This window comes from Chamaea fasciata, unplaced genomic scaffold (genome assembly GCF_029207755.1).
Source record: "Chamaea fasciata isolate MVZ Bird 193981 ecotype frontalis unplaced genomic scaffold, bChaFas1.0.hap1 SCAF_1, whole genome shotgun sequence".
Taxonomy (NCBI): Eukaryota; Metazoa; Chordata; class Aves; order Passeriformes; family Sylviidae; genus Chamaea; species Chamaea fasciata.
Window position 1 is genome coordinate 117498621 of NW_027094086.1, and position 21712 is coordinate 117520332.

Consider the following 21712-nt stretch of genomic DNA (forward strand, 5'->3'; position numbering starts at 1 on the left):
CTGTGATACAGTGTCCAACCTGAAGTCGTCCTCTGAAGGAGCTTGTTCTTACCCTCTGCTGCCTGGGCCCTGCACCACTGGCCAACCCTTCTGCTGCCAGAAGTCACAAGCTTACAGTTCCCTCCCTCTTATAACTGCATGCCTTCTTCCCACTGTATCCTGCCTTAGTTGCACCTTTCCTGCCTGTCGCATGGAGTTTTACACCTGGAAATATCTTGTCAATCACCTGTCAGTCACCCCAATGCAATAAAACACACCTGCCTCTTCTTACAACTCCTCACAGGTTACTGGGGAACTACAACAGAGCAAACCCCCCCATCAAGGGAGGTCACTCTCAGAGTCTGCCCAGAGATTGTTACAGCACCGATGGTGACAGCAGAGGTGGAGGTTACGCCTTGTAGCAAGTCATCACCATTTGAGTGTTGTCTGATTGTGCAAAAAGCCCTGAGTCTCTTGTGTGTCAAGTGCCAAGTTAACTGTCTAGCCTGTTTGCCCATCCCACTGCCTGCTCTCCTTGGTGCCCTTCCTGCGGGAGCCAGATAAGTCAGGAACTACAAGTTCATTTAGCCTTGTGCAAGATTTCCCACTTGGAAAGGAGACCTCTTGCACTGTCTGTGACTCCCTGACCACAGCTCCCTCCTTTGTGCCTGCTGGGTCTGCTGAACACTGCTCCTCCCCATGCTGGATCCCAGTGAACGGAAAGAACAGGGGATGTAGTTTTATCAGCACTGCTCTCACTTGCCAAGAGAAGAGGTACTGTTGTATAATTGAAAAGGTCAGATTCAGACTCTGTTTGGGTGGATTCAGCTGTCCAAAAGCATTTCAAGATCAATTTACTGCAGTTCTCACCTATGAATAAGAAAAAAAATAGTCTAGGAGACATAGAAATATTTATTACAGGAAGTTAAATTTTCTTATTCACCTGTAGGAGGTAAACCGGGATTCAATTACTGGCTAATGATTTTAGAATCTGATTGTGTTATTTTATAGTAGAATACTCAAATATTGTCACCTTCCCCTATCTTACAGCTGCACTTGCAGTGGCAATGGCAGTTTAAAATTTATGGTAGATTATTTCTTGCAGTCAATAGCTGTTTGTTCTAGGAAAAGGTCTTCTGCAGGAACATCTCTTGAATAGAAATGTCAATGCAGATATGCTTGTGTAGGCCGTGACAGAACTGCAGACTTTGAATGAGGTCACTCAGCAACTCTAAATTGGCAAATGAAATCAATCCCTTTGAGATCTAAGTGATCAAAGTATGAGGATAAGAAGAAAAAGGTGAGAGTAGAAATGTAAAGAAATAGCAAGGAAAAGGTTTTTCTTATCTACTAAGTGTAAGGAAAATGCATGTGTGTAAAAAGTGATACTGCTACATCTTGCAAATGCTACAGTTACATGCTTTTTTTTATTCATCAGTTTCTTATGGATTTATGATATATTAGTGCAAAGTTTCCTTTACTGGATTTTGAGTTGGTTTCTGATGGAGATTAAGATCACTTACACCTTTAAATCAAGACTGACATTTATCTATTTGTTTGTTTGTTTGTTTGTTTGTTTGTTTATTTATTCTTGCTGATCAGTTTTGGGGTTTTTTCATTTGAAAATTAATTCACATTCTAATGCTCAGTGATCTCCATCAAACAAGACTGTGATAGAACTGCAAAGCTCCAAAGAAAAACAGGGGGCTAAAAAGCTACTTTGTCTTTCTCTGAGTATCTTCAATTCAATTGAATACTTAGACAAAAACCTGCTTAATACTGTTTGTAACTTAGCTTTGAAAGAATTTTTCCAAAGGAGTCTTGACCTTCCTCTGCCGTATGGTCTTCAAAGTCAAAACTGGATGGATTTGTAAACAGCAAACAAAAGCATTCAAAGAGGAATTCTTAGCTGAGGTAGTTCTCACTGCTTAGACAGGGCATGTGGCTGGATACTAATGCTTCTCCCGGGTCTTAATTTTTTTTTTCTATTCCTATTTTAAATTAAACTTGATGCATACTTTTTAAACATAACTTGATAATTTAGAATAATTGCTTTATAGTATGTTTTGTTAAAAACAGTTTTCACCTAAATATTATGTATAATGGTGTCTAAAAATGAAGTTAGATGTGCATAGGATTAAATACAGATAGAGGATGATGTGTTACAAAACTGAGTGTGCCAAAATATATGGCAGTAATGCATCCTTGAGTTTTGATATTAGGTCTCATGAAATAAATGTCTTGAAATTTTAAAAAAAAAAAAGTTTCAAAGGAATAGCTGAGGAAATTACTCTGGCAGAAATTGGAATTTTTCTTATTTGGTGAGTTTCTTCAGCCACTGCTGTGGTACTGCGTTTGCACAAGCAAAATCAGGTAGCTGGTCTACTTTCTGAGGTCAATGTAGGCAGATTTTTCTTTAAATCTTTAGAAGAAAAAAGAGTAGTACTTACAAACACTGAGGTATTAAAACCAAACTATATTTCCATGAAATGACAAAATTTTCCAAGAACAAAGGAATAGAAGAAGTTAAAAAAGGTCTAAGCATGTCAAGGATTAACCTAATACTTTTACTCTGCATCATAGAAATTTTGAGGGTTTTAATGCTAATAATCTCTTAATTGTAGGAGGAGGAATTAGAGGCCCAGATTTCATTCCTACAAGGACAGCTAAACGATTTGGAAGCCATGTGCAAATATTGTGCAAAGATGATGAACACGCATCTTGGTAAGTGCAGTACCTTGTATTAATCTGTAAATCTTTGCAAAGGCTCTTCTCACATTTGCATTAGAACTAAAACAATATTTATGTAGTGCAGTGCATATTATTTTATAAGCCATGATGAGGATTGAATTGATGCACTCAGTTGTTCTATCAGATGCTGCCAGCCACTGTATCTTTATTCTGTCATACTTTTAAACTTGGGAGTAGGATAGCCACTGATGATACTAAAAAGATGTAGAGGCGTTTTTAAAAAGATTTCTTGTATTGTAAGAAACTTACAAGAGCTCAAACAATGTGAATTTAACAGACTTGAAGTCCCTTTGTAGTTCAACAGTCCCACAGTGATTACTTGATGTGTGTAGTGATAGTTGTATAAGATTCATATGCTTTCATTAAATGTAACATTTTCATAATCCATGATTACCTTTCATGTGTTAAAATGTTACTGTAGGCTGGATAGTTTGTAGTATTTGTCTCAGAACAGGAGAAATATAGTAAGCTAAAAGTCAGTACATTGGGGAAAGAATCAGCAAATACTCCAGTCTAAAATTCTGCCTACATATTGCCAAGACAAACAGAGAAAGTAAACAAAAAACTTCACTCAGATCAAGAGTAAATATTTTTTAACCAGGTTTTGATAAAAGTGGTGTTTTTAAACTGTGTTGGACTGAACTCTAAATGTTAGTATATTTAGTTACGTGAAAAGGCATCATTGTTGAGAAATCAGGGCAAAACTGCAATAATTTTAAGATTTATTTATGGCCTGCAATATCTGAGCAAAATAAATTAAAGTTGAATATTTCAGTGGGTAGAACTAAACATGTGATATCTAAGGGTTCAGATGATAAAGGGTTCAGATGTGAAAACCATATTGTGTTTTTATTTTATGTGGATGTTTTACTAGCCACTGTTATAAGCTGAGGAAAAGTTATAAATGTTGTATTGCTTGAAAACTAGGAATCACAGCCTTGAAAAGCCAAGTCTAAACCTCTAACCCCGACAGCTTTAGTCTGATGTATTGCTTTTGTGAAAGCACATGACTAATGATGAGATTAGAAGCAAGCAAAGGGATAAATTATTAGCTACTGAAATGATGGGGAGAAGAGTGCTGTGTCAAGAAGAAAAACCGAAGTTTCTTTCCTCTGGGAAAGAAGACAAGGCGTGTTTAGCAAGGGTATCAGTTCCAAGCATAAACATTTCACCAACTATAGCTGCACCACAGATCAGAATAAACCCAGACAAAGCTCCTTGAAGCAGTCTTCCTTTCAGCACTGGATTCATGAACTGAAAGCATATGACCTATGATCGTATCCAGGTGTTAAATTCTTTTTCCCAAACAGATTTGAAACAAAAGCATTTAGGGCCACAAGTGTTCCAGGGGCACTGTGGAGTGGTTTGTTACCCTCACAGGACAAGGAAAGCCATCCCTTACGGAGCTGTGGCTGTGGGGTATGGTGGGTGCATTGTGACACCCCTGCAACACTCTCAGAGCCTGCCAGCCTAGTCTCTTCCGTGTCTACTCCCTGTGCTGCTTCACAATATTCCTGAATGTCTTGTCAACGTCATGGACTATTAACTTTATAAATTTGTCTTACACTAGTGTGTTTATATCCTTTAGAGTTTAACAGTTATATGTGATGAACAGTACAGGAGAGACAGAGACACCACCAACCTTCACAGCCTCTACACTTGTAGCAAATGGATGAGTTTAGTCATGTCCAAATCAGCCAGCAGATGATCCACATGAAGGCAGGGTAAAAAACCCATCGTAATTCTTGCTGATGTGCAAAATCCCCTCTGACCTGAAATCTCTCTGTCCATGCAGCACATGCCAGCTGGCTGTGCAAGAAAATGGATTCTCTGGTGCATCACAGAACACCCCCTGAGGAATATTTCCAGAGTCCATACATTGCTCAGCGCTTCAGAGAAGGGCAGCAATATAGAACCCAAGAGCATATCTGATTATTTATAAAGGAAAAAGTTAGCAAGGGCTGCTACAGCGCCTGATCTGATTCTCCCCCAGGTATCCATTAACCCATGAAAATGGCTTTGTTTCAGAAACTGCAGAGCAGATGAGTTATATCACTCCTCTTGTAAGCTGTCAGAACACTTAACTTCAAGATTGCTTCTTCCTCTGGGGCTGAATTTTTCTGACTTCATCACCCAGCTATTTGCTCATGTAGCATTTTTAATAGCAAAGTTGAAAATCTTCATTTAACTTACCTATACAAAGTGATAAAGTAATCTCTCAGCATTGTCTTTGTGAAGTAGAACACTATGTTTCATTTTATGTTGGTTACTTTTTACACCAGATCATTTTTGTGGTCTACCTTTGAATTCTTCAGGATTTTCATTTGTCTTTTTGAGTGGGTTAGTTGTATCAGGATATATGCTGTACCAGCACTGGGCCCAGAAAAGTGGTTATTTAGGACAGAGAAGGTCATCTCTCTACTCTCATGTGACATTGCTCTTGTTAAACATTTGCAATGCAGCATCATATTAGTGCTCTTTGATAGAGTGATAGTTTGAGGTGATAATATGTTATGACCTTTAAAATTTAGTGAATCACAGCTTTCTAAACAGAGGCATTTATCTTGTTGGTAAAATCAGGAAATGTTTATTTCACATGTGTTCCTTGTATTTGACGATATTAAAAATTCACTTCTCATCATTTGGCATTTTAGCTAAATAATTCAGGTAACTCTGTGATGTACTGGGTTTTCTTCTGTCCTCCTAGCTGCAGACATAACCATCATTGTTTAATAGTTGTCTAAATTGTTGATAAAAACATGCAGACATATAAAAGTTGGAGAGCCTTACTAAACTAATTCTTTCAGCAAAGAGTTAGACAACATTTCTATGAATTATGAATATGTCAGTCAAGCAGTCAGGCCTGCCTTTTAAATTTGATAAAATTAAGGTGCTTATTCTTAAAAACCTCCCTTTTTTTAGATTGATGTTGTGAACTTTTCTTTTCATACATTATTACTCAACCAATATTCTTTTTCCTGTATGATGCATTGCATTTGCAGGTCACATTATAACAATATTAATCCAGGCTTATAAAAATGCATATCCAGTGATCATTTGCCACAAAATTATCACAATATCAAACAATTACGGAATATTCTTCTCGTGGTTTATAATGAGACAGTTGAGGATTTTTTGGCTGATTTCTCAGGTTCTTTCCCTTACAAGGGGGATCCAAATGACAGTCAGGTGCAGAGTTACTTCATGACAGTGTGTTGTAGCTGAGAAATTATCAAAATAACCATGAAATTATCTGTGCTGTTCTGAATATGAGGGATAGAATGGCAGATTTTATTTTGTTCATACGTTCAAAGATGCTTTCATTAAATGTTTATCTCCTCCTGTAAATAAACCCCACAGTCTACAACATGGCAACAACATAATTAGCTGCCTGTAATATCGGGGCATGTTACCATGGGAATGAATGATGGTTCTGAAATATTGCTTCTTAGTGCTATGGGTAGAAATTAGAAATAGGGGTTTCATTATTTAAATGGAGGGAAGTCATTTTGTGATCTTTGTCTCCGTCTTAGGGCTGTGCATTAGAAAGAAATTTACTTTTCTTCCCGCTCTCCCTTAACCACTGGAGCACTGCTCAGGGGAAATTCCTTTTAATACCTCCAAAGACAAATGTAAAAATTTAGGTATGTAAAGTGGCATTACAGGGAAGCAGATTGTACTGCTGCTCCCACCTGTTTTCACAAGCTTGTCATAGCTTTCAAAAAAAAAGAATCCTATGTTCAATTTTTCCGTTATTGAAATGAAGATACATCCAAACTTGTAAACCTGTCATGTGGCTTTGCTCACAAAATAAATGCAGAATATTACTCAGCTAATAGTGAAAAAGTATAGTTGCCATAGCTATTACTGCTCCAGCATCATCACAGATACATTTTCTTGATGTTACTTTCTCACAAGCACTAGTCTTTTTCAGGAAATAATATTGTCACTGGTGATACCAGAAATCCAGTAATATTCTTTTGCATTTTTCTTTCTGGGTGATACTCTACTGTTAGTGCACATAAATTCCTCAATGCTCAGTGATTCAGAAAGCCATAATACACCATTTAAGTATTACAATATTATTATCTGTCATAAGGTTACTTCTTTTTTGAAGAATTTTGATTATTTTCTCCTTTCCTGCACTATGTGAAAATAAAAGCATGAAGCTAGCAAGTGCATTCAGAAAAAGATTTTTCCTGATAACTGGTAAATGTGACATCTGTCTGATATCTTAAGAGTAGATTATGAAAAACATGTCTAAGAGACATGCACACAAACAGCACTCAGAGGGCCTTATAATATCTGCTGGAAGATTTCCTCTCTTGTCCTTCATATCGTACATGGGACTGAATTTGAGGTGTTTGTTCAACATGAAGTCAGTCTGGAGTGTCTCAAAGAGCAAAGCTTTTACATCCCAGGCTCAAGCCTGTTAATGGCAGTTCAGGTGACACCAACTAATGACACTGTCATCTGACACCATCTGCTGTTCTAGTATCTCCAGGGTTTGGACCATGTCCACTCTGGTCCACAACTAAAGTGCAGCTTCTTAACAAAAAGTAAATTAAAACCCTGGAGAAGTATCAGCCCTCCATGGGCAAGTATCAATATGAGAGATTGTGGAGGTTCTGTATTAATATGCCAGTTTTGTTCCAGAAAGAAAAGTGCTGAATTTCAAAGTGTTGTCTCTTTATATGGGACAGGAACCAATCCATCACCATTATCTGGGACAGAAGAACCTACCATTTGTTTCCAACAGAGACATAGTTTCAGACCTCCAAGTGTGGGAACATTTACCAAATAATTACACATGTAGCACAGGAAGTCCTTCTCATGAGAAGCAATTTAAAGGAACATTGGTTCAGTATTAACTTGGATATGGTGATCTTTATATAGAAACTATTTTTTTTTTGATGGGCAATTTATCAGCTTATAAAAGTAGAGAAACTATGGTCATTTCCCACTTGCTTTTGCTTAAGGGCAGCACTATGTAAATGTAGAAGGTTGCTTCCCCAGCCAGCTGAGATTCAGAAGCAATTTAGCTGCTTTCTTGCTGCACAGAGCCTCAGCTAATAAGCCCTGAGGATTCATACCAGTTCTGCAGAGTTAGCTCACAGGATTCTGCACAACGCCCTAGAAATATGTGCAAAGGTACCCTATTATACAGAGGAAGCATAAGTCTGCCTGGTTTTATTAATTTCACCTTCATACTGTTACTGCTTAACTTGAACCAGCTGCCAGAGGGAGATTCAGTTGGGTCTCAGAAATATGTTGCTCAATATCCAGGTCTTTAAATCACTTCTTGTCTTGGAGGCAACATCACAAAAACGTCTTAGCTCTGATCCACATCTAGCAAGTTTATGCTTAAGCATCATGACTTCACTAAGCCAAAGCAAATAAATCCTTCCCTGAGCTACCTATACAGGGTTGTTGGCTTTTCCTTGTGGTGCATTTTCTAATTTCACTAGTGTTGTCTGTAATATGTTGCTATGTCCTTCACCAGTATTCCAATACCTCTCTGCCCTTCCATTGTGGATTATAGAAGGGGTGTGGAAAAGTGAAGTTTTCCTCTTCCATTCTTCTAAACACCACCAGCATCCTGCCTTTGGAATGGCATGTCACCTCTCAGCTTTCATAGGTAGCCTGTAAAAAAACTGTATTTATTTATTTTGTAAAAAATGCCCAGAAGTTATGGCATCATGGTAAGAAGAAAAATAAAAACCAATCTTTTAGGAGTTCTTTGGATGGGATCACAGGACATCCCTGCCACAAACAGCAAGCAGTGCTGGCACTTGTATTATCACTGGCACTTCCTGACAGCTCCCAGACAAATATTATTTGGCAGATTTATTAAAAACAGTTCAAAGCCACTTTTTCACTGTGATTATTGCAAGCACCATGAGCAAGGAAAATAAACCATAAAAATAAAGAAATGAAAACTTACAGGATATTGCTGCTAGTATAATTTTAGTTGTGTCAAATAGAACCTTTAAAGGTTCAATTAGACTGATTTCATTCCTCCTTCTTTTAACAGTCAGTGTAATTGTTACAAGGATGCATTTTATTATAAGGATCATTTACAGTGGGGAAAGGTGAGGAGAAAGTTGATTTAATGCTCAGTATTTAGGGACTGACATACTGCCCAATATAGATCTGGACAAAGTGCTTGTTACATGTATGCAAGATAGTACTGAATTCTTGTTTTATGTGTCATATGATGAGATGAAAGGTTATGACGTTTCTGTAAGAATAAAATTAAATGGAAGTTATTTTGCTGTCCTGTGCTGAAATGAAATACCTCATCATTTGTTGAGGAAGTAAATGCATTAAATAAGTTCTCTTATGCTTGGGACATAAATAAAATAATCCATGGTTTATAAATCCAGTGTGATTAGAAATGCTATCAGTAAAAAAGGCCACATCAAACACAGGCCCTTGAGTCTAAGGGATTGCTGTATTTGGTTAGAAATAATGCTGTAAAATAACCTATAAAAACAGAGTATAAAGAAAGAACATTAGCAAATTTATTATATCAAATGTAGGAATATTTACTGGGAAACAAGTATTTGTTGTATAGCATAGTATACAACAAGTAATTGTTGCAGACTTTCTTTCAGGCTGTCACTTCTGGTCATTTTACAGATACATATATGTGAGATAGATTATCTTTATCTTTATCTTTATCTTTATCTTTATCTTTATCTTTATCTTTATCTTTATCTTTATCTTTATCTAGAATGAAAGTGTACTTTTTCATGTTCCACGAATTTTAACCACCTTTTTGTCAGTTAAGGGTGGCTCTTAAAGTCAAAAACAACTGATTCAACTCAGAGCAAGCCTACTTTCTTTCTAGAGCAATTGCGCCAGTCCAAAAAGTCCAGCTATGGTAGGCACCTACAGATGCTTTCATCCCAGCAGTCTGAGTGAAAAGGAGATTAAAATAATGAAGCTTACACAGCCCCTCATTACCTGATTAACAACTTCCCTTGCAACTTTCATTGAATTCCTGTTGCTTCCTCCCTGCTGCTCTGTGAGTGTCTCCCTTATTCTGAAGTACACTGACAATCCACCCTTTCCTTTCCAGCATCTCTTAGGTAGTGGTTTCTCTTCCAGTTCCAGGTTTAAGGGAATAAAAGCAGAAGCAAAACTGTTGTACGACTAAATTGATAGTTTCCCCATTATTTCCATAAATATACAGGTGTAAGATACATGTTGAGCATAATCTGCTTACTGTGTGTAAATTCGAGTTCACAGCTAAGAATTACTTGTGTCTTTGAGCAAGAGATGGGCAAAATGACTTTATGACCCTACCAATCTCCTTCTTTGTACATCTGCAATTCTGTGCCTTGCTGTGAGTTGATGATTGGTAACTTTTTACTACTGTTTCTCTGATGTCATGAGCATTACCACACTTAAAATATTGAGAAAGCATTGATGCTCCACATGAGACATGAATCAGAAGTATAGATATATCACTTATATTCAACACTGTATAAATACATAATTTATATTCAGATAAATGTTTTAAAGAATTCAGTGTTTCACAGACAATTTCATACTTCAGAGTTTTAGGATCTTTAAGTTCTTTAAGACTCAAATGTTGCTGAGTGATGCTTTTAATATAATGTGTAATTCTTACTGTAAGTGTTGGCATTCACAGTGAGATTGGTAAATGAAAGTTAAGCTACTTAGCAGTGTTGCCTTCATCAACACTTAGATCACAAACACTTTTGTTTTAGAAGGCAATTTAACTCCTCTCATTTGTATTTTTAATGCTGGAAGGAATGCAGTAGTTAGAAACATCCTGAGTTGCATTATTAAACAGCAACATCACTATGTCATACAGCATAGTCTTTCTAGAAAGGCCACAAATCAGTGTTAAGGTCTAGAATTCATTTTCATGCTCATCAGACCAGGTTCAGGTAGGAAAGCAGTGTTTGTTGTGAAAAGAGAGAAAGATTGATTATCAGAAGCTGGAGTCCCAGTCTGTCCTTCTAGCTCCTTAATGTTCTTGAAAAGGCAGTCTTGATATCACATTGTGCAGGGAATGTTGGAAACTTTTTCTTTGAACTCTGATTTCATAAAGACAATCATGTTTTAAAGACAATCATGCAAAAGTACTGGAATGTGAGTCCGGAGAGTTGGCTGTGTGTTGACATATTTGGGAACACTGGGATTTTTTGGCTTTCCTCTTTTGGAAAAATTAAGAGGTGTAGTAATACCCTCAGTTCTCTCCTTCCTCCTGCCTATGATGGAAGTGAGAAGGTACTTTTGCATTCTGAGTTAGAGCTCTCTTCTCAGTAGTGAAAACAAGGCTGAAAAAAGTCAATTTAACATGACTCTGGCACTGTTGCTTATTCACAAGTCATTGATCAGGAGCTAGTAGTAGAAAGGCAGCATTCGTAATACAGCTTGCAGCTATTTCGAGTTAGCTCCTCTCAGCAGGAGTCATCTTCCTGGAAAGGCCCCACAGAGACCAGCTTAAAATAGAAATCATTAGGAGGGAGATGCACTGCAAAAGCAGCAGTGCGGGAGAAAACAAAGAACCTCAAAGAAGTTTGGTTTTCTCCTCTTCCATCTGATTTTATGTCAAGTGTGTTTTGTGCCTTCTTCTGGCAGGGTGTTTGTCTCCCACCTCCTCGGTGGAAGGGAAGAGGTGCAGATTTGTCTTCTGGATGGATGGGCATGAAGCGATGCCTGAGGGGACCTTGTCTGCAGCAGACAAGTTTTCCCGTTCATTTAGAGCAGCTCTGGTTGGGTTTCTTACAAAATCTGTATTGAATGCAAACAAAATTATCAGTGAAAGTTACTTAATTTAATAAGCCTGTAAAATAATTATGCCAAGCCTAACAGCTTTTCCACATTCAGAGAGGAATGTTTTGAATAGCCCCTTTCCCTGGCTTGGGAACTCGGCAGTGACTGCTCACACCATTATGCAATATGGAGCATTTCAATGGTCAGAGAGCATAAGCTTTCTCTAATTTTCCTGCCAGAAGGAGGAAAATAGCTTTTGTTACTATAGATAGCATGTCTTCAGTTTAAAATTTAGCAATTAATTTAGGGGAAGGAAATAGAAATCCTGATTTTTTTAAAAAAGTTACTTCTACAGTGAGTGTGCATGTAAAGTGATTCACAATTTGCTGTAACTGTAGGAGCAAGAAATGAAAAATATATTTCATCCTTATTTTTAACTGTTTCAACTGTTGTTAACAAACTCACTAACTGCTACAGTGTTTCTCCATATTTTTTAAAAAAGAACATGAATGCAATCATTTGCATGTTCCTGCTCTGTAGCTGTAGTTGGATTTAAAGTATATCAAGGCAGCTGATCACAGTCTCACTCAGGAAGTAATTATTGATTTACTGATCTAGTATCTATCAAACTTAAACGAGTCTGCTCATTTAAGAACAAGCACCTAAAACTAATTCAAATCCATTATATAAAAGGTATCCTTTGAGATGTGAATCTAGTTTAAGGGCATCCATCAAAGTGGATAATGTTGTTGTCTTCTGAAGACAGCAACTGGTTTAACATCTCCAGTATTTCTGAGGCTTAGTCAGGATCACAGTCAGGGTTTGACAGTTTATTTTGTGATAGTCAGACCCAGGAAACAAATCCAGACTCTTGTAATGGCAGTCTGGTATCTCGTACATCTCACAGCAGTGCTCTGACCAGCAGGTGAGAAGTTGCAAACTTCTTGTTTTCCACTACTAAGGACTTCATTGAATAAACAAATATTGTCTTTTTCTGCAGAAAACATTTGGCATCAGCTAAATGAAATCTTGAAAGAAAGAAAATAAAAGAAAAAAAAAAAAGGCAGTCAGGAATCAAGGCAGTCAGGAATATTTGACCTTAATAACCTTAGTTTTCTATGTACAATAGGATTTTAATAACTTTTGAATAACAACAGCTATCCCAATAGATGGGTATTTATAGCACAGAATCAAACTGGACTCAATTTTGAAAAATACAGAAATCACATAATCAGTTTGTTTGATTCATTGTATCAGTGTGGTTTTCTTTAAAGGTAGGAAGGTGTTTTCACTTCCAAATGGACATCTGCAGGGTTTCTTAAAGGTAATTTCTTTTTTTTTAAAAAAAAAAAAAAAAAAAAAAAAAAAAAAAAAAAAAAAAAAAAAAACCAGCAGCTGTGAGGTACTGATAAAGAGCAGCAGATAAGGAAAAAAATCAATATGTGGCAAATTCATTCATATACATGAAACACTTCTCACAAAGTACAGTAACATTTCCTATGAAGGAAGAATAATTAAATTATACATCTCAGCTTAAAGTAAAAGTCCTTCAGCTGAGTAATGTCATATCAAATATGCTTCCTAGCACTCTTGAAATTGTATCTTTTAAAGTATTTCTAGTTGCAAGGGTATCTTTTGAGATATAGAAAGGTAAAATGAGCTTTTGTCTGCACTAGAGAGCTTATTTTCCTGCTGCTTCTCAACAACTGACTACCCTATGAGGTCCCCCCAGCAGTGGGAGGAAGCTTAGATGAGGGTTCCCCCAGTGAGGATGCTTTGCCCTGGAACAGCCATTCACAGGAGAGCAGCTGCAAAGCACATACCAACTTTCTTGCCATCCCTCCTCTTCTTCCCACCTCTCTTTCCAGTCCACCTGGATTTCAAAGGGCGGTCCCAGCAGAAGGAAGTGATCAAGGAGGCACTCATGCAAAATCACACTGCCTGTGTGCTTCGCTCATCTAAGGGTTATTTTTTCGTAATTCCTCCCTACTTGTTAGCCAGAGAAGAAGAGTGAGTGCCGGTAAATTTGGTTTCCACTTATTTGAAAGTTAAAACTGCATTCAAAAGAGATGAGAGCAGCAGATTAGAAGCCATCTCCAGTTCAAGGACATATTTAAGAAAAGGATTCATTGCCAATTCCACAAGGAATTCTACCTTCCTTCTGTTTCATTGCACTACAGAAGGGCATCTCAATTTATGCCTTTATGCCTCAGTTGGCATACTTATTGGCTGTATTTCCTACCTTTTTGCTCCTAATCTTTTTTCCTCTGAAACTAATATTAAAATCTGGCATTAATCTTACTAAAGTAAATATGTGATGATACAAACATTATATTATTTTTTACTGCTGGGTAACTGTCATATTCCATTCATAAGTTTTTAGAAATTTCTTCATGTACTGGCTCATCAAACCCGGTTACAGATGGGTTTTATAGGGATGATAGATTCTTATCCATATTTTTTTAAATACTGACTTACAGAACATCTCTAAAGAACAGTAATAATAGTAGAGTATTTCCACATCATGTGAAAAATCTTTCAGCACTTGCTTTAGTTGTCCCCATTTTTTAGATTTCCTTAATTTAGTCTTCAGCAGGTTGGAGGTTTGCTTTGAATTATTTTCTTGGTCCATCTGCTTAGTCAGTATGCATGCCCTATTTTTTTAATGTATAGCTTAATTTATGTGGGGATCACGCACTGTGGAATACTTTTCTTTCTAATGCTGAGAAATGGAAAAGACAGTTGAATTCAGTGATTCAGGCTGTGGTCAAACATGGCTGTCCTGCCTATGAAGGCTTTGGACTTCTGATGTTTTCAAATTCAGAACCTTTTAAAAGAAGGAAATCATGCATTCTTTGAAACAGTGGAAAACAGAATGTAAGTTATTCTTTTATAAATAAATATTAATGTGTTTTACTTAACAATTGAGGGACTAGACAATTTAGATGTAAAAAGAAAAGCAAGTAAAATGTTGCAATAATTATAGATTTTCTCAATTCAAGATGCTGCATATTTGCATAAAGATCTGGTTTTTATTATTTCTAGCCTTCATGATGCAGCATCTTTCTCGTATAGAATTGTTCAATTGTACATCAATTTGACAACTGTACCACATTGCTGCAGGACATTGCCCCTGTAGTATAGTAAATAATGTATATTAAAGAATGTGAGCATTGATCGCCTTGTTCAGGCAAGCTGCTTATGCAAAGCTGAGTTATCATACCTTCCCTGATGCTCTTGACCTTGATCACACCGCCTTGACTTTTGTCAGCCATTGCCTTTCATGGCTCTAGCCTCTGATTCCCTCTACATCTCATACTGCATTTTAACAGTTCATTTAGTACTGAGGTGTGGATACTTTCTCTTCTTTGTCCATTCCATTCCTCCTTTATACCAATTACTGATTTCTGGCCCTGACTCAATTTCAAACTTGTGTTTATGCACAAGTTTTAAATTTACCTCTCCACTTTTAATCTTTCTTCTTGTCCTGTCTCCCACATCTCATTAGTTTGGTATTTATTCTGTAAACACAAAACTCATACCAAATTACTCAATGGTTTTACTTGAAACTTCATATTGTGTCAGAGTTGGCAGTGTCATCATATTTGTCCTTGTCAGAATCATCTGTTAGCAGCAGTTCTGGCTTTTCACTGATTTGGGCCCTGAACATGCAGGACGTTGTTAAAAACAAACAAATGCAATGCAGGTGTGGTTAATGGTACAAAGCTCTAATTGTGAAGTACCTGGGATACAGACACTCGTGAGCAGCAAAGCATTCTTTCTAAATGAGTGTCACTGAGGGATTTGGGCTCAGTCTGTATATGTAAGACAGGAGTGGCACAAAGGAGTGTCCTGTCATTTTCAGTTGACAGATCTCATTCTGCCAATCTGTGTCTAGGAATCTTTGCTGTTTTCTTAAAGGGAGGAAAGTAGGAGCTGCGACATCAGAGAAGGAACTGAGTCTGCAGAGTTATTGGTGTTGTAGTTTCTCTGTGTTGGAGTGTACCATTGCCTCGGTTGTCTTCCTGCAAACACTCTATACCAGGGTAGTGAAATGCCTTGAAGGACCATGCTGTGGGTGTTAAAGGCAAGAGTCTCCTGAAGTGTTGGTCCTGCACTGCTCCTTCTGTCAAATAAGTTTTGCGTGGCCTGGGGTCTTTTACCTAGAAGAAGAGAATGGAGAGGGAATTAAACTTCTTGTAGTCCTTCTATAAAGAAGAGTATTCTAGCATCTGCAGTGGCCATGGGATCAAGATGAAGACAGCTGTGGTTCTACCTAAACCTTTCTGTGAGATGCAGCAGATTTCTCTGACTGTTTTTGAATGCTTTCCAAAGCATTTTTAAGTTCAAAACCGTATGTAACACAGAGGCTGGTGTGGTCTTCTAGGGGCCAGTAGTAGCCTGAATTCCTTGGTATACGGGGGCAACAGAAGTCCTGCAGGAGTAGAGCATTGCTGGAGGCTTCCTGGCTGCAGTGCCAGGCTCAGGATGGCTTCACCTCTGCAGATAATAAGGTTGCCAATCTCTAGGTTTGGATATGGAATTGTGTTTGCAGGTCACAGAAGCTTGTTTTGAGAGCATCAGTCATCAGTAGGTAACAGCACATTAGAGTTTGTTTAGGATGTTTTCTCTCTTTACCTTTCTTTTCTTTTGATGTTACAGGAAATATTCAGGAAGTCATTTTGCAAGAACGCTTGGAAAAAGAAGATGAAATTCTGGTTTCCTTGGCTGGTTTGAAGCAGGTATTACTATTGCTTGGCTTAACCTTCTTGTGCCCTTCAGAGCTATTAATCCTTTCTCCTTTTTTTCTATTATATTCTCTTTGTATACTGCTATTTTGTCTTCTTGTAGCTGTTTTACTGGTGCATCAAACCTTGTGGTGTATTTTTATTTGTAACAATAAAACTCAGCTATAAAGAGTTCAAACATCTTGCACAGTATTTCCTCTTGTGGAAGTTTTGGAGGCCTCAAATCAAAACTAAAGAAGTGCAACACCAGGTGCTGGACTTAAGCCACACTATCATTTCTCCTAATGCAAAATGTACTTGCTAGACATCAGCTAGGCCTGTGTTCCCATTGTTTCATTGTGACAACACTTGAACGTCATTGAATTAAAGGAAAAAAATACTACATACATAAAATGAGAATGCTGCTGAGCATCTGTAGCTCTGATTATACTGTCCTCTGCTCCCTACTGTGACAAATGTTAAACCTGTAATGAGGCAGGGAATAATCTTAAAGAGAATTTTATTCTCTTTAGATTTCCTGGATAGTTGTTTTTCAGACTCTAATAAAAATCACATTTCACTTTTATTTATATATTTAACCATTATAGGGATGAATATTGACTTTCTTCCTATTTTTTCAGAGCAAATATTTTGGGGAAATGGTGTATGAAAGCAATCTGTACAGAGCTTTAGAAAATGTAGAATTCCTCCCAGTTTTTAACTTATATCCTTTCCCCTCCTATTCAACAACAGATCAAGGATATCCTGAAAGGTTCATTGCGTTTCAACCAGAGCCAGTTGGAAGCTGAAGAAAATGAGCAAATCACGATTGCTGATGATCATTACTGTTCCAACAATCAGAACAAGGGAGCAGGTGATGTCCTAAAGGGACCTGTCATGACAAAGCAACAGTTCATCTCAGGACAACAGGTAAAATAAAAACATATCAAGCGGGCTATTGATGGCCTTCCATTTTTTGGAGACTTCCTCCAGCATGTTCAGACACCAGCATTCATTGTCCATATGGAGAGTGAGTTAAAAGTGTGTCTCTAGCTACTGTCCTACTGTCTGATCAATTATTTTTATTGTAGCCATATGGCCCACATACAGATATTTAAGTCTACATGTTAGGCAGTGTTTGGGGGCAGCTCTTTCACACTGTTGAATCACAGATTATTTTCCTACAAAAAATGTAAAAACTGCAGGTAAATGTTCCCATACGAAATGTTCCCACATGATTATTCTCATTGTCCTTGTCCTCCAGGATCCCATTATGTAAGAGCTGATTAACTGCATTGCAGTGTATTCATGGCCAGTGCCAAAAAGGAAATAGCAAGGAGGTTGCTTTTACCTTCTACTTCATTGTATTGACTTTCTCCTTGAATCTGTAAACAATGTTTTCACCTACAAAGCATACAGTCATAGGACAAGTTCATAGACAAAGGGCCCTCTCTTGTCTGACTCAGTCCAACCCAAACGTGATCTTAAAAAAAAGTGCTTTTGTGCCTGCTCATTTCTATGTTCTATTAAGTCTGCCACCCTGCTGCTGATACTCACACTCATAAATCAGTGGCAGCACTATCACCTCAAAGTCTAACTGAGTTTGCAGACAGTTCACTTTTGACAAGTTTACTTAGGAACTACAGGAAATATTTATTCATTTTCAAATAATGACACAGGGTCATTTTGATTTATTACACACAATCCCTCTGAGTTAAAACACTCTATGTCAAAAGCCATATTTTAATTGTATTTCAGTATTAGAGGCAATACTGAGATTTATTTTTTATACTCAGTAATGGCAAAGAGCGAAGCTTTGCTAGAGAGTTTTCATTGTTTGCTTAGCTGTTGTCATTAAAATCTCTATTTTCTGCCATAATAAAGCCATAGATTAAACTGAGACAGTATATAATGGCCTCCTATTTTTGTCCTTGGTCTCCTAGTGTTTTAGGAGTACCTCTTGTTTTCTTCCCAAAATGGCAAATAGTGTTCTTTTGGTGGTTCTCCAGTTCTAGAAACTAGAGGGTAGAATGCCATATAACATGGCAGCAAGCTTTGTGTGTGTGTGTGTGTGTGTGCAGACCCTACTGGTGCTGGAGAAGCCCTCACTCAGAGGCTGATCTAAAACCATGTACCATGGGCACGCTGGGACTCTTCCAGTATTGAGGTTGGAGCAAGTGAAGCCTGGTCTGCACAGATTTCTCTCCAGTGCAAATTTTCAGGGTGATGTATAATGAGGTCTGGGCTTATCCCAGTGTGTAGTCAGGGTATATACATCCAGCCCCAGGAACTGAGTGGCAGCCATGGCTCCCACAATTTCAAGGCTGCTCATAAGTCAGCAATGAGCAACGTGAATAGAGGTTGTACAAGCTGAGGAGCTGCAGAGCATTAATGAGGCATTAGCACTGCATGGTTTACATTTGGAGATGAAGTACATTCATATGGATTAGCCTGCTCTCCTCTTATCTTCTGGAATTTCCAATTATGATAATGAGCAACAGCACCTTTGACAGAAAGAAAAAGATTAGTGTTAGAAATGGCACTCCAGGAGGACTGGTAGTATCCTTAGTTAGTTAATTAGGGATAGTTTGTCTGTTTAACTACCCCCTAGTTAGTCTGTGCTGTTTCCAAGCCCTTCATCTTTAACCACTATGCATAAAATCAAACAAAAAGCTTTGGAGCCCTTTTAATAAAACACAGGTGAATAAGACTGTGGGATAGTGGACTGTGATATTAGACTGTTAATTGATGGGCTCAGTTGTTGGCCCAAACCAGGACACAGCCCAGGTTTTTAGCTCTGCTGAAGAAAAGGGGCTGCAGTGGTGCCCTGGGTCATGCCAGGAGTACCTACTGAGAGCTACAGGAACACTAAAAAAATAACCACTTCTAGGCATTTCAATGCATTTTTTGCTAAATAAATTTCTAGTCTATTTGCATTGTGACTGTGACTTTGGTAATGCCTGTAATTCTATTTGGTGTGATTTGTACTGTAGAGATTGTTCTTTGCTGGAGTTATAGGGTTATTTTCTAGGACAGCTGGAACAGTTACAGGTGTAGCTATTCCGTAATTGAGATTAAAATCTGGTCTTTTGTGCTTGGTTGTTATATAAGTATAAATTATTTATCATCTTAGATTTTTTTTAAGTGTTCTTCCTCTTTTTTGTCTCAAAATCCCTTTCTGCAAAACGAGGATAAGGATATAGCCCTCCTTTAGAAAGGAAAGCTGCAAAATTAAAAATGCAAAAAAAATAAGATAAAGGCTAAAAGAAATCAAGCATTTTTTTGGAATGTTTGGCTTTGGTAGCAGCATGCAGTCGACAAACAGAAGGCTTCTGTTGCTAAATAATGAATGATAATTAACACATTATCTTGCCTTTATGTCTGTTCAAAGAAGGAGGCAAAATGAGCTGCTGTTCTTCTAAGCTTTCCTGAATTGTATCTTTGCAGTTAGTTTTAACTCATTCACAGTGTGAAGGCAAATGAAATAAGCCTGGTCCTAGTAGCTGATATTCATCAGGAAAAATTGTTTGGAGAAGCCATATGGCAACGGGCGTAAGGTTGTTAACTTTCAAAGCTACTGGAAGTATAATTCTGTCATTTTTCATTTATTCAGTAGTGGCAGCAGATGGGAGAAAACATGCTTCACGTCAGCATGAGTTTCCTGAAACAGAAACAGGCGAAAGAAGAAGGAAGGAGGTATTTTACCTCTGGAAATATCAGTTCCAAGATACCAGTGTATGTTAGGGATAGGGAAACATTTACAGGAAGCCCTTTTATAGGATCTTGGTGTCAATTTCTCTGCTTCGCTGCTTCTCTGTTACCTCCAGTGAGCTATAGGTCTCCTTAACCAAACCAAAAAGTGTGGGTGGCATGAAGAGTACTGTTGGGAAGCCCAACAGTAACAAGAAGAAATTGGGATGAGTAGTTTTCTTTCCTTTATTAAAGAGCAGGATGCTTTTTCAACTGCACTAGAGCACACTCTTGAAAGCAGAATTTAGGAAACTGGGGAGTGCCAGAGACAAAAATACTGATCTTGCTGGGCGAGTGTTTCACTAAATAAGATCTGTGTCACCCTACGCAAGGTGGAGGTGTGAGGGCTGTGAGGACTGAAATAAAGGATTCTTGATCGCTTGGAATAATAAAGTGTATAATTCTGAAAAATGAGACTGTACTGCATTGCCTGGGAGCTTTTAAATAGAAGTGTGGAAAGAGGCCAGGTGAATTATGTGGCAGTGGTTGTTTAGAGGAATGTAAATTTCTATTGCACAGGGTGGGGGGTGGGAACAAAGCGCTAAAATTTTGACTATGGCATTTAGAGCTCCCAAAAAAGTATTAATACAGGCTGGAGGATTAGGTACTAAGAACAGCCCTGCTTGAGAAGGACTCAGGAATACTGGTGGATGAGAGGCTGGACATTTCCCAAATGTGCACTCAAGCCCAGAAATCCAACTGTACCCTGGGCTGCATCCAAAGCAGTGTGGCCAGCAGGTCAGGGTGGTGGTTCTGCCCCTCTGCTCCCCTCTGGTGAGACCCCACCTGGAGCACTGCATCCAGCTCTGGGGTCCCCAGCATAGAAAGGACATGGACCTTGGAGCAAGTCCAGAGCAGCGTGACAAAGATGATTAGAGAGCTGGAGAGGAGACCTGTCCTATGAAGACAGACTGAGAGAATTGGTGATTTTCAGCCTGGAGAGAAGGTTCCAGGGAGACCTAATTGTGGCTGTTCGGGGAGCTTAAAGGGGTCTTAAAAGAGAGATGGAAACTAATTTCTTAGCAGGCCCTGTTGCAGTAGGACAAGGGGCAATGGTTTTGAACTAAAAGAGGGTTGATTTTAGATTAGATCTAAGGAAGAATTTTTCTTTTTATGATGAGGATGGTGTGATATACTGGAATAGGTTTCCCAGAGAGGTGATGGGTGCCCCACCCCTGGAAATACTGATGGTCTGGTTGGACAGGGCTCTCAGCAACCTGGTCTAGTTGAAGATGTCCCTGTGCCTCGCTGTGGGAGTTGGACTGTGTGACCTTTAATGGTCCTTCCAACCCAAACTATTCTGAGATTCTATGTTGATGGAGCAGAGCCACAGTTGTGTGCTGCCTGTGTCCTCAGCCCCCTGGAGATGGCAGCTGACTCACTGACAGCTCATGGAGACAGCATTTCAAACAGACAAGATGAAAGCAAAAGGCTAATTACTAACAAATTACGTTTCAGCTCAGAAGTGTTTCAACAGTGAAGTGTCTCTCCTTGTAATATAGAACTCTGTGGTTTTAACTTCATGGAAACTGCTTGAAGGTTTTGACATTTGAACTACTCTGGTTCTGCATGTATCAGGAGGGTTGGAGATCAATTTTGATAACACTCAAAAAAGACTAGTTGTTAATCTTTCTAAAACCAATCTGTTGAGTTTTGTATGAGTTTTATTAAGTCTTCTGTGAAAAGAGAGTTACTATCAAAAATAATAATGCCAATTTCTATTAGTGTGACAACTGTCTTACATTGGACCA

At 38.2% G+C, this 21712-nt stretch overlaps 1 protein-coding gene across 2 annotated transcripts in view; it reads left to right on the forward strand.

Annotated features, from left to right (window-relative positions):
- Nucleotides 1-21712, forward strand: part of TBC1D5 (TBC1 domain family member 5) — a 316356-nt gene that overhangs the window by 289540 nt on the left and 5104 nt on the right. For both annotated transcript variants that reach the window (XM_066194787.1, XM_066194779.1), the window contains 3 exons: nucleotides 2604-2703; nucleotides 16147-16226; nucleotides 16965-17141. In XM_066194787.1, the coding sequence (XP_066050884.1) occupies nucleotides 2604-2703; nucleotides 16147-16226; nucleotides 16965-17141 (357 nt within the window). The remainder of the gene's footprint in view (nucleotides 1-2603; nucleotides 2704-16146; nucleotides 16227-16964; nucleotides 17142-21712) is intronic.